Source organism: Anolis sagrei, chromosome 4 (assembly GCF_037176765.1).
Source record: "Anolis sagrei isolate rAnoSag1 chromosome 4, rAnoSag1.mat, whole genome shotgun sequence".
In the NCBI taxonomy this organism is placed as follows: Eukaryota; Metazoa; Chordata; class Lepidosauria; order Squamata; family Dactyloidae; genus Anolis; species Anolis sagrei.
Window position 1 is genome coordinate 186,405,400 of NC_090024.1, and position 13,065 is coordinate 186,418,464.

The 13,065-nt window shown below is 37.0% G+C and overlaps 1 protein-coding gene across 4 annotated transcripts in view; it reads left to right on the plus strand.

Annotated features, from left to right (window-relative positions):
- BRPF3 (bromodomain and PHD finger containing 3) overlaps positions 1–13,065 on the plus strand; it is a 43,619-nt gene that overhangs the window by 6,911 nt on the left and 23,643 nt on the right. For all 4 annotated transcript variants that reach the window (XM_060773177.2, XM_060773176.2, XM_060773178.2 and 1 more), the window contains exons 2-6: positions 6,633–7,999; positions 9,691–9,847; positions 10,723–10,854; positions 11,418–11,546; positions 12,154–12,466. In XM_060773177.2, the coding sequence (XP_060629160.2) occupies positions 6,651–7,999; positions 9,691–9,847; positions 10,723–10,854; positions 11,418–11,546; positions 12,154–12,466 (2,080 nt within the window). In that variant the 5' untranslated portion in view covers positions 6,633–6,650. The remainder of the gene's footprint in view (positions 1–6,632; positions 8,000–9,690; positions 9,848–10,722; positions 10,855–11,417; positions 11,547–12,153; positions 12,467–13,065) is intronic.

A 13,065-nucleotide genomic window follows, 5' to 3' on the forward strand; every position in this document is an offset into this window, starting at 1 on the left:
ATGATGACTCCATAAATTTCATAGGGTTTTTTAAGGCAAGGAATACTCAGGTGGTTTTTAAAGGGGCCTAAATTCAATTTCTAGTCCCGTCTCAAACAAACCCTTTGAATTGTTGGAGTTTATGTATGGAGTGTTGACTGTTCTAACTTGCTACTATTACTGTGCTTCTCTGGCTATATTTAATTTACTCAAAATAATTTTGAAGGCCATTTCTCCCTGTAGCTGCTAAAGAAATAATAAGATCATTGCTATTGAATCACAAGACAATAACCATAAATTAGGATACTAAAACTGAAAAAAAATATTGGCAGGGTAGATAGCTTTAACAAAAATACTTTTTGTGTAAGAGAGCCAAGCCAGTAAAAGTATTTCTGTGGTTCCATAAGGAAAATGCAGACTGTGCCAGGGAACGTTTTCTAGGAATCCATAAAAGCGGTGCTGTAGCTGAAAAGGCCCTCTTTCCAATAATTATGTAACAAATGTTAGAACATTTTATTACTGGTTTTATGTAGCAAAATACATACTGAGAACTTAGGTCTTTTTCAAATCCTTTCTCTCTTAATACATGATCTGATGATTCCCATTAGCAGAAACCAATATCCAATATGCTATTTCTTCTTCTTCTTCTTCTTCTTCTTCTTCTTCTTCTTCTTCTTCTTCTTCTTCTTCTTCTTCTTCTTCACCAGGCATGGGCAAATTTCCACCCTTGTTTTGGACTTCAACTCCCACAATTCCTAACAGGTAGGCTGTTAGGAATTGTTGGAGTTGAAGTCCAAAACACCTGGAGGGCTGAAGTTTGCCCATGCCTGCTTTACACTGTAGAATTGATGCAGTTTGACACTCCTTTAACAATTACGGTTTAATGCTATGGAATCCTGAGAATTGTAGTTTGGGGAGTCCCCCAGTACTATTTGGTGGAAGAGGATAAAGAAGCCTGAAAATTTACACCCCCCAGAATTCCATAGCATTGAGCCATGGTGTCAGACTCCATTAATCCTACAGAGTAGATGCTCTCTAAGTTACTCTCACACGTATATTATCACTAATATACTTCTCAGCCTTCCCCCCCCCCCCCCCCTCAAACCATAGTGGTGCTCTGAGGACAATGAAATAAGTACTTTTGTTGGATTTTTAAGGCAGAAAATGTAATTTTACTTAAGCAGCATGGAGACATTTAACATATTTTAATTATACTGTTTTTGGTTTGGAGGGTGGGAAGTCAATTTTTAGGGTCTTTTATGTGGGGAAGAAAGTGGAAAGATTTGAGTTGTTTTTTGTAGTATTTAGGGTTCTTGCGTGTTTATTATTATGTTTATTATTATGTTGTTATGTATTAATAAAGATTTTTTAAAGAGAAAAAGCTGATATAAAATTGTAGCAAAATGTTTGCTGTCATACTTTTGTTTTGAAAGAGTTGTTCCTATGTCTTTGCCAGGTAAACATGTTTTATGACTCCAATATCAGTAACCTATTTGAAAGAGTTTCAGTATTGTTGCTAGAAAAATAACAACCAGAAGTGTGGGATTTATTGTTTTGCTGTTTATACCACTTCTATATTTTTCCGGTGCATTTTAAGAAGAATGCACTGAAGTGAAATGAAGTTGTGCTGTGATTAAAGACCAAATCTGTGGTACTTGTCACATTAAAACCAAAGTTATACAGGTCAAACCTATTTATATTTACTCATAAATAAATCCAATTACATTCAGTATGGTTTTACTCTTTTTAGGATTGCAGTCATACTTAAATTATGATTATCCATAAGAAAGCATGAACAATTTTGCATATATCTCATCTGGTATCTTAAAATGAGTATATTCACATGGTTTTAGTGCCAAATCTAAACAGATCAAAAGGAAGCATATAGTGCTACATTGCCACACCTTAAAATATTTCTAAATTCTAATAAAAATAATTTACAATTAAAACCCTTTCATTTTTGTGAGCTCAGTTAAATGCTTTTTATTATTTCTGTGACAAAACCAGTGTAAAGATGTTATAGACAATTCTGATAGCCAGATTCTATCTATGTTGCCTGGAAGCTAGTCTTACTGAATTCAGAAGCTGTACTATTAGTAATTACAATTGTATTATATAGCTTATTTAACAACTGAAAACCTCATCAAGATGAGGGAGATTGGCTTTCTTACAACCCTTCTGACAACTGGGTGATACATGCTGTTAAAATATTTATAATTTTAAAAGCCAACATAATATTTTTCGATGCCAGGCCTTTGAGAAAGCTGGTGGGTAGGAGGGAAAAAATTCCAAGATGTCAGCATCAATATTTTAGTGGTTGGCAATTAAATTTGTAGGATTTAAAAATGGTTCTAATTATTTTGGGGAAAATATTCTATGGTAGTACCACTAACAAGTAGTTTCACTCTGGTTTGAAAATTGTGGCCTTTGAAAAGGAAGCGTGTCTCTTTCAAATAGATGCAACCCTGAGACCAATGTACTTTGACTCCAGTTCAGTACTGTGGTGCATCATTCTAATATAGGTTTGTCCTAACATGGGATCTACAACATTAAAAGCTGCACATCCGATGCAGATACTATTATTGCATTTCAATGGTTTGAAAAGACACACCTGATGAATTTAGAGTTAAGCAGAGATCCCTATCCAAATACAGGGACTGGGAATCTGGCATTTCTTGCTACATGTATGATAAACGTCTTGTAGAATTTTGAGCATCACTTAAGTTGTGTGGGAAATGTATGCAATGATTTTGTAGTTGTTGCAGTCCTTGGTGTCCCCTTTCTTGGGGAGTAGAATGTATATTGAAATTTACAATTTGTGGCCTATTCTTTTGTTTTCTGTATTTTTTAAAATTAATGTTTTTATTGTAAACACAGGTACAATAATGTCAACATCAGTCACCATTTCAAAATACACAGAGAGTGTTGGTCTCTTAATATTCTTAACATTGCCAGTTCCACCTTTTTCTCCCACCTATGTCTATTGATATTACTATTGATATTTTCTGTATTTGTTAACAGATTTTAGTTAGAAGTCCAGTAGATTCTGTCTCTGCAGATTGAACGAACTCTGTTAGTTTGCCCTCTGTTCCTGTAGATTTATTTTTCCCAAGCGGTCTGAGTGCGGTCTTTGCTTTCTAAATTTGTAGGTTCATTTTCAGATGGTTCTTCCTTGATTAAATGTGTCTTCCTTTCATATCTTTTATATAGTTCTTCAGTGTATTATTTCCATTGGCTTTCTATTTGCACTTGATTGACCATTTGTGGCTTAAATTTCTTTTGATTTCTCAGATCTTGTGGGAAAGGGCGCTTGTTCTTCCTTTGTTGTCATATTCTCATTCTCTGTAATGATGATCTCCTTGTTCCCATAATTTGATCTACAGTTGCATTTTGAGTTCTGTTCCTGTTTATGTTTCCTTTTATTTCTGCTTCTTGTCTGTATCAACTGCTTGAAGAGCATATATTGAGGTTCCTCTTTTTTGTGGCTACAAATATTGCCTTTTTGCCTTTCTCCTTGCCTTTTCCTTGATGGCATTGCTAGCTTCTATCAAGTGTTAGGCTTAATAGTGCAAATATTTTTATTTATCTTTCAATTCTATATGGGTGTTCTTAAAGTTGTATTTTGGCATGATGATTGTGTTCTTCTTTAGCTGTATTTTAATTTTTGATATTGATAATCCATAGTGTATGTGCCACAATCTTCTGTGTGGCTTTTGCAGAAAGAATGGACTTTCTCTATCTTCTACTTCCAGTTATGTAGTATAATTGATTCTTAGATTGGTTACAACTTATTATTGCATTTACAACAAACAAACTGTTGGCCTCATAAAATTCAGTCATTCACTTTCCTGCTTTATTTATTGATCATACCCCAAAATTTCCTACAGTTTTTGATTTTGCCCCATTTTCTCATTCCAAGTAGCCTATGATTAGGAAGATCAATTACCTTCTATATTTCAGTTTCTTCTTCTGCACCTGTAGTTGGAGTATAAACTTAGATTATGGTTATACTATACATCAGGTTCTCCCTGATGTCTTATTAGTACTATTCAATCAGACTTTGCATCATATCCTTTGAATGTTTTTGTTTCATCTCTCTTCACTATTAACACTGTCCTAATTCTTCTTTCATATCCTAAGAAAAGCACTGTTCTTTTCTGATTCAAAATGATCAATTCTTGTCCATTTTAGTTCACTTGCCTCAAGTATTGCAATGTTAATATGTTCCACTTCTCGTTTACCATGTCTGTCTTCCCTGGATTCATGTTTCCCACATTCCTTGTCCCCATGATAAATTTTGCATAGCTTAGGTCTTTCAGGTCAGCAGCTGAACAATCTTTTGGCTTGAGACCACTAGCCCACAGGTTACTACCACTTGTCCTCTGCTGTACCTCAGTAGCTCATTGAGTGCCACCTGACTTGAGATTTTCATCTCTTGGCAGTATCCCTTGTTTCATTTTGGATTGTTTTATAGAGTGTTTAAGTAAAAACTTTCAAAAGAGGTTTATCATGCCTTTTTTTTTTACACACTTGCAGCCCTCCAGGTGTTTGAGCCTCAACTTTCAGAAGCCCTGGCCAGATTGTTCAGTACTTAGGAATTCTGGGGGCTGAAGTCCAAAACTGTTCTGTGCAGTATTGAAAACATTAGCTGTTGTCCTATTGTGGTTGTCTCAGAGAATCGCTATCAGTGTCACCCCCTAATATTGCTGCTGCTGCCCAGTAGTTATTTGGCACATTTAGTCTGGTTCCTTAGCAAAAGCCTTTCTGACATGGGAGACCTTCCTGGAAGCACTGATACCATCACCATAGCCACTTTTCTCACAAGAGCATGCATTCCTACAACTGCAGAGAAATTATACCATTCGTGAGAGTTTTATTCTATTGGTTTAGATTAACAGGAAGTTTGTTTTGACACATTATCCTGAAAAAAACAATTTAGTATGTGTGTGAACCCAAGAAAGTTTCTGCTTTGTGTTGTCCCTCTTTTCTATGTACCTTCTTTAAGACCAGCAGAAGGTACATTAACTCGAATCTAATGCTCACCTTTTTTTACTATATTACCTTCCCAAAATGAGGGTGCACATTAGATTTGTGTAATATGGTAAATACTTTTTTGGGTTTCAGGGTTTTGAAAATTGAGTTGCGCATTAGAATTGATGGCACACCTCTGAGTTTCATCCATGTGTTTTGGACTTCAGCTTCCAGAATTCCTGACCATTGGACAAGCTAGCAAGAGCTTCTGGGAGTTGGAGGTCAACACATCTGGAGGGCCACAGATGTGCAGGCCTGGTTCAGAGATGTACGGGTGAATGCAGCTGCAGCCAGTTGAGAAATGTGTATTTTCTCATATTCAGAGCTAATTCATTTTTATTTTAAGTTTCACCTTGGGTCTCTTTTTCATAAATAAAAAATGTATTTTTATAGTTTGATTAGAGCAGAAGCTTGGTAACAGATGCGATGCTGCTTGTTTGGGTGCAGACGGCAAATACACAGACATATACAAATGTAAGCAAGCTTAAACACACATCAAGATGGCATCAAAGATGGTAGAGAAATGCCAATTAGTGTGGAATGTGCTAGAGTATTTAAAGTGCTTTGTTTTCCAAGTGAACCAAACCTAGTATCTGGTAAAAAGTTTTCTGTGTGCAAATTTTATTTTGAAGCATTGTGTTAATAAGCTTCAGCAGCACAAACATCTAATTTATTCTGTGTTTGAAGAATTTTAGGCTGTGTATTTTACTAAAATGACCTTCATTGTGGCATGGGGAGTTAACTGCTACTTTGATACTTCACACACCCAACCATGCACTAAAAGATAAAGTCCCAGCCCAAATATATCTTTTCAGACCAAAGCTTATAATGTCTTCCTAGTTGTTTAGGAAAGCGGGTGTGATGTTAATTCCTTGCTACATTTAATTGCTTTATTTAAATTTGTGTTTCTCCTATTACATTATTTCCCTTTCTGTATTTTCAGAATAATAGCTTATCTATTTTGTATATTTCTTTATTTGTAATCTCCTTGTTTTTGTTACGTTTTTGTTACATTAAATTTGTTAAAGTTATATTTCTAGATTTCCTAGCTACTGTCAATAAGATCTTTTTCTTCTCTGTTCTGTAACTGGCCGCTATATACAGCATTCTTAAACATTTGTGCAAAATGAAGCTGGGGGTGGGGGTTGGGATCTGAGGATACATATTCAGAATTTCTTAGTGTTAAGGAGTACCAACTGATAGGACTTTCTGGTTGCAATCATGTACCTACCTATCTGAGAATTCAGTACATGTGTAAACATATGCTGCTTGGTTAATAATCTGAATTTAAATTATGTATTACATTTAGCTAAAATAAATAAATTTCAATATTAATAAATTACTTTTATCAAAACTTGTATGCCTTTTGGAGGTATCGAAGGATGCATTAGTTAAATTTCAATAAGAAGAGCGATTTATCTTTCGCTGTCAGCACACTTCTTTAATATTTTTTCTTTTTATAAATGCCCTATCCTTCAGAAAACTGAGTTAGCTCTACCAGTTAAATTTCATTTCTCACAATTAATCAGCTATAGAGTTAGGTTCTGTGTTGTTTGTATAGTGCATGTTAGCATGTTCTGCTGTTTAAACCTCCCTCACCTTCTATCTGGGCTGTCCTATAGGTTTTCTGAGCTGCTGCTATGAGGAAACCCCGGAGGAGGTCCCGGCAGACCTTAGAAGGGAGACGTTCTCCTTCGCCGTACAGCTTGAAATGTTCACCCACTCGGGAGACTCTGACATATGCCCAAGCTCAACGAATAGTGGAGGTTGATATTGATGGGCGTCTCCATCGCATCAGCATCTATGATCCACTAAAGATCATCACGGAAGATGAGCTCACTGCCCAGGACATCACAGAATGCAACAGTAACAAGGAAAACAGTGAACAACCATTGTTTCCTTCAAAATCCAAAAAAACACAATGTAAGGGCAAGAAAAAGGAGACATGTACAAAACATTCTCCCGGGACATCCTTCCATCTGCCACAGCCCAGCTTTCGAATGATAGAGCCCTTCAGCCAACCAGATGCTCCACCTTTGCCTTCAGCATACTATCAGTATCTTGAGAAACTACCCGAGGATGTTGATGCTGAAGTGGAATATGATATGGATGAGGAAGATTTAGCTTGGCTTGACATGATCAACGAGAAGAGGAAGAATGATGGTTACGGGTCAATTTCTGCTGAGACTTTTGAACTGCTGCTGGATCGATTAGAGAAGGAGTCCTACATGGAGAGTCGTAACAATGGAAGCCAGCAGACCTTAATAGATGAGGATGCTGTTTGTTGTGTTTGCATGGATGATGAGTGTCATAACAGCAATGTAATTTTGTTTTGTGACATCTGTAACTTGGCTGTGCATCAGGAATGTTATGGAGTGCCCTACATTCCCGAAGGGCAGTGGCTTTGTCGCTGCTGCCTGCAGTCCCCTTCCCACCCTGTTGATTGTGTCTTGTGCCCAAACAAAGGTGGTGCCTTCAAACAGACCAGTGATGGTCACTGGGCCCATGTTGTTTGTGCCATCTGGATCCCAGAAGTCTGTTTCGCAAACACTGTGTTTCTGGAACCCATTGAGGGGATAGAAAATATTCCACCAGCTCGCTGGAAATTATCATGTTACATCTGCAAGCAGAAGGGCATGGGAGCAGCCATTCAGTGCCACAAGGTGAACTGCTACACTGCTTTCCATGTTACCTGTGCCCAGAGGGCTGGTCTCTTCATGAAGATTGAGCCCATGAGGGAGACCAGCCTCAATGGCACAACATTTACTGTGCGCAAAACTGCTTATTGTGAGGCACATTCCCCTTCTGGTACTCCGAAGAAAGGGCGCACAGTTACTGTTCGTGGAAGAAGAGAAGACATTGCAAAGAAGGAGGCTGGGGATGAGGGCACTCTCAAAACTAAGAACAAAGTAAAGTTGAAACAGAAGGTAAAGAAGGAAAGTTGTTCTTCGGTACCTTTACTGATGGTCACACAGATCCCCTCTTACCGGTGAGTGGTACACGTTTTCTGGTCATAGTTGCTATACTGATCCATGCATTAGTCTTAACATTTCATTTCCATATTCTCTTTAAATTGCTTCCTTTCTGCTTTGTGTTCTGTTCAGAACTACTTACCCTATATACTGTATTCATGTATAAGTCTAGAAATTTTAATTAAAAGTAAGTATAAGTAAGTATAAGTCATGTACCTTAACTCCTCTCAAAAATGCAACCATTCCCTTCTCTGTTTAGAGTGGTGAAAGACAAGAGCTTAGTCTATCCTGAGAAAGCATTAAAAAAAAAAAAACACCAACCCCCTTTATTCCGTTTGGCACTACTTCTGGCCATTTTAAATGCCTGGGTTGTGGCAGTGTTGTGGCAGTGTTGGCCAAAGGGCAGCAGGCTCCTTGAGATGGCATTAGTGCTTTCCCCTCTCTGCAAAATGACCTACAGGTCACATCAAAATCCATAGTTTTAGCCTCAAAACCTACTTTCAATTAATACGTGAGATCAATGTATAAATGAGTATATACAGTTATTTAATTGAGACTCCTTGGATAACACTGATCATCTGTATTGGTATCTTTGTATGTTGTACATATCTATGTATATATGTTGACTAACATCACAGTTGTACCTATTTAGATTTTGTGTGCAAATGAATTTTTAAAAATGGCTTTATATACAAGGTGTGCTCATGAAATTCTTCTAAAATGTACATAATAAGTCAATTGAATTAAATTAGAAAATAAAATGCAGTGCCAACCATTTTAGGTGAACTCGATTGAAAACATATTGATAACGACTACTTTGTGTATATTTGCTACATGAAATATAGACAGTCTAACTATATAGCCTTATTCTATGGTTACGTTTGTTGCCTAGTTCTCCTGAATTACTGTATGATAGTTACTGAAATGCTAACTTACTTGAATTAAATCTTTGAAGTACTAGTAATTTGGTTCATTTGAACTTAGTCACTGATTGTTGCCCATTATACTATTACTGCAGCTTAATTGAAGCTTTAGAACTGTTTCTAATGAAGTCGGTTTCACTGTTGAAAGTCTTTGATGAACTTGAGATACTTGTGTAGTGTTTGTTATGTGTGACAAAATTAGCATTGCATTGGAGGATTATTGTTTCGCACACCAGGTTTACAAATTTGAAACTGGGTGTAATACTTTGTTAGGAACAGATGAATATAAGGCCTATGTAGCTCAAACCAAGGCCTGACCAGCATTCTCTTCCTGACAAAACTGAGCAAATGCTTCTGGGAAGCCCAAATGAAATCCATTAACATAGTAACTCCTCCTCCTTGTGTTTGCCAGCAGTTTGTATTAAGGAGCATATACTGTCTGATGCTGGTTACATCATGATTCATATTTTTTCTCTATGAATTGCCTAATCTACCTATAAAGTGCTTTTTAATTCATGACCACCACTGCATCCAATGTAAATGAGTTTCATATTTCAGCTACATGCTGTGGGAAGAAGTGCTTCCTTTTACCTGTTCTGTGTTTCCTGCCATTCAGTTTCATTACATGACTGAAGATTCTACTATAAAATTATCCCTTTCTGCTTTCGCTTTTCATGCATGCATGCATGTCTATCAATTTTTTTATCTTTTCTTCTAAGTCAAAGTGTTTCAAATTTGTACATTTTTAAGGGTATGAAATCTTTTGATGTTCTTGTTTTCCATAGGCTGAATAAAATCTGCAGTGGGCTCTCTTTCCAGAGAAAGAATCAGTTTATGCAGAGGCTTCACAACTACTGGCTGTTAAAGCGCCAGTCAAGAAATGGCGTCCCGCTGATACGACGGCTGCACTCTCATTTACAATCCCAAAGAAATGCTGAACAGGTATAACATTTTCTTGCATCCTGAAAAAGTAGGTAGAGATCTGCTGGGTGAATTGATTCAGAGGACTTATGGAAAGATTGGAAGAAAATGGTCTGTTGTAGAATACTCCCAACAGCTAAGAACATGGATAGGAAAATCTGCAGTTAATAGTAGGAATGGAAATCCTAGAGAGTCCTGGTGCAGAGTCTTGTACTGTACATTATCTATCATAATTATAGGAGTGGATTTAGCAACATTGTTTTTGGGGAAATTGTTGTGCCCTATGATTATACTTTTAACCCTTCCCACAGAATACCATTTAGTTTGAAACAGTATCCTTTTGCTGTTTTCATTGGGTTTTGAAATCATTGGTTCTATGCCTTTCGTGTTTCTTTCTTTGTAGATAGAACTTTAGAATTAAATCAGCACTGCCAAGCACCAATTTTTCCTTATTTTCAAAAGCTAAGAGCCACATCTACTGATTTGGTATTTGCAGGCCATTGACTTTGTTCTGGTGTACTTGTTTCCTGAGATCATGAATCCAAACGTTATTATTCCTATTTAACATGACATAGGATATTTGGGTCTGAAGCAGGCATTTCATCAGTATTATTGTTTGATACTTGCTATGCCCTGTAATGGTTTGTGGTAGAAAGTGTTCTTGGTAGAAGAACACACAGTGAACTTTGGTCTCAATTATAGCACTTGTATAAAATAACAGCATATATGTGAAAAGTTACAGAAATGTCTGGAATGAATCATAGTTCTCAAAACTAGATTCTATGGTTTAGAGAATATCTTGAGTGCGAAGGATTCTACAATAGGGTAGAGAAGTGATTCAGAAGAGAATCAAAGTGAGACCAGGCAAACAAGCAAAAACTGTCTGTATTTCACAGAAAGAACACGATGAGAAGACTGGTGCAGTGAAAGAAGAATTGAAGTACTGGCAAAAACTGCGGCATGATTTAGAAAGAGCACGGCTCCTCATTGAATTAATTCGCAAACGTGAGAAACTCAAACGTGAGCAGGTGAGCAGAAACATGGCTTGATAATCAGTTAACAATATCCCTAAACATTATGTTTGAACTTGCTGGAACATAATTATACTATCCATGCAAACGTTACGTGACTTCAAGTTGTTTCTGACTTATGGTGACTCTCATGATGTTTGCTTGGGAAAATTTGTTGTTTGCATTCCTCTCAGGCTGAGATAATATGATTTGTCCAAGGTCACCATGGTCAGTGGGTTTCCATGGCTGAGTAGGCATTTGAACCCTGGTCTACTGAGTTGTAGTCCAAGGCTCAAACTACTACATCACACTGGCTTTCCCTTGCAAATATATGTAAGTTAATGAGGATAAATGTTACTTAATACATGGATAAAAGTTTTAGGAAGTGCTTTGATATTCCTTGCATGGGACATTTGCTAATCTGGTCTACTGTATCAGAATGTGATATTCCAAAATAAAATAAAATTCCAATCCTTTATGGTTTATGCACCACTTTTCTAATGTTTTAAGATTGATGGGTGGGCCAGTAATTTAAATTATACATCGTTATTGCAAATTATCATTCTGATTTCTAATTTCAGGTAAAAATGCAGCAAGCTGCTCTGGAGTTACAACTCACACCTTTCAATGTGTTGCTGCGAACAACACTGGATCTACTACAGGAAAAAGATCAAGCTCAGATCTTTGCAGACCCTGTGAATCTAAGTGAGGCAAGTACAAGAAATAAATAAGTTTGACTGAAAGGCACATTCAGTTGTGAGCCAGCGCCAGAAATGAGAATTAATTGGCCTATCAGGTATTGTTGGACTGCAACTTCACCTTTGGCTATGCTTACTCTAGGTGATGGGTGCGGATGTCCAATAATATCTAGAGGATCTGTATGATTCCCAACATTGGCTTTTGTGATTGGCAAGGGTAATGTCATGTGTTGTTGGACTGCTCATGCTGTACTTGTGCTGCTATTATAAATAGAGCAGCCCTGGGGTGCCTATGAAGAGGGTTTCCCAGTTGTCTAAGCTGGGCTTGTGTTTTGAGGAAGTTAGCCATTGCTATTCAGTAAAATAGGGCAACATCCTTGAAGACAGCCAATTCTGTCACACCAGAAGAGACTTGCAGTTTCTCAAATTGCTCCTGACACAAAAAAACCACACAAAATAATGCTATTTTCCTAGACTTGAATGATTTAAGTGGGTGATATTGTTATGCATTTGTGATCTACCTCATTGCGAGCGAGAAGGCATTTAGAGTGCTTGTGATGTGTACGTTGTGGTTAGCTAGTAAATGATTTTTGTAATTGTACAGGTTTTATATGTTTAGGTTCCAGATTACCTGGAATTCATTTCCAAGCCAATGGATTTTGCTACCATGAGGCGAAAGCTGGAGTCCCACCAGTATCAAACGCTGGATGAATTTGAGGAGGACTTTAACCTTATTCTTACCAACTGCATGAGGTATAACTCCAAAGATACCATTTTCCATCGCGCAGCTATCCGGCTCAGAGACCTTGGAGGGGCAATATTGCGTCATGCAAGGCGTCAAGTGGAAACTATTGGCTTTGACCCCCAAATGGGGATTCACTTGCCAGAATCACCAAAGACAGAAGATTTTTATCGTTTTTCGTGGGAGGATGGTGAGTTTTCATTGGCGGTTTCTGCTTTAATAGTAAATAAAATTTTAAAATAATGTTGCCATATATACAAGTAACATGTAAATATCGGTCTTTAAAAAGTGCTAAAATATTTGTTAAAATCTTTCTGGCTTCATTATGACTTGCATAAGATTATTAACGAAAAGTGGTTTTGACACTGCGCAAAACTGGAATTATTTTGTCTCGAACATTGCACCATTCTCCAATAGGTAAATTATACATCAAAAATGTTGAAGAATGCCTAAAATGTATAAACGGAATTTGCCAGTATAAAACAGAAACAGTACTCAAAGTGTAGAGATATAAATGCTGGACTATTTTAAATAGCTATAAGTAATTTTCTCTCCATTGTGACAGAAAATGAACATTCTTCCACAGTGTTCTCTCCATATTTGAAAATGTGTTCCTCTACAGAGAAAAGCACATACTCTTTTGCACAAAATCCCTGTTTTACAGGCAAAAGCTCAATTAACAATGATTGTTTTATCTTAAACCAGATCAAAGTTTTTTATTGATTACACAGAGTATTTGATCCCTCTCTTCCTTATTGACTTTATGCTGTATCTTCTTCATGTTTTTTT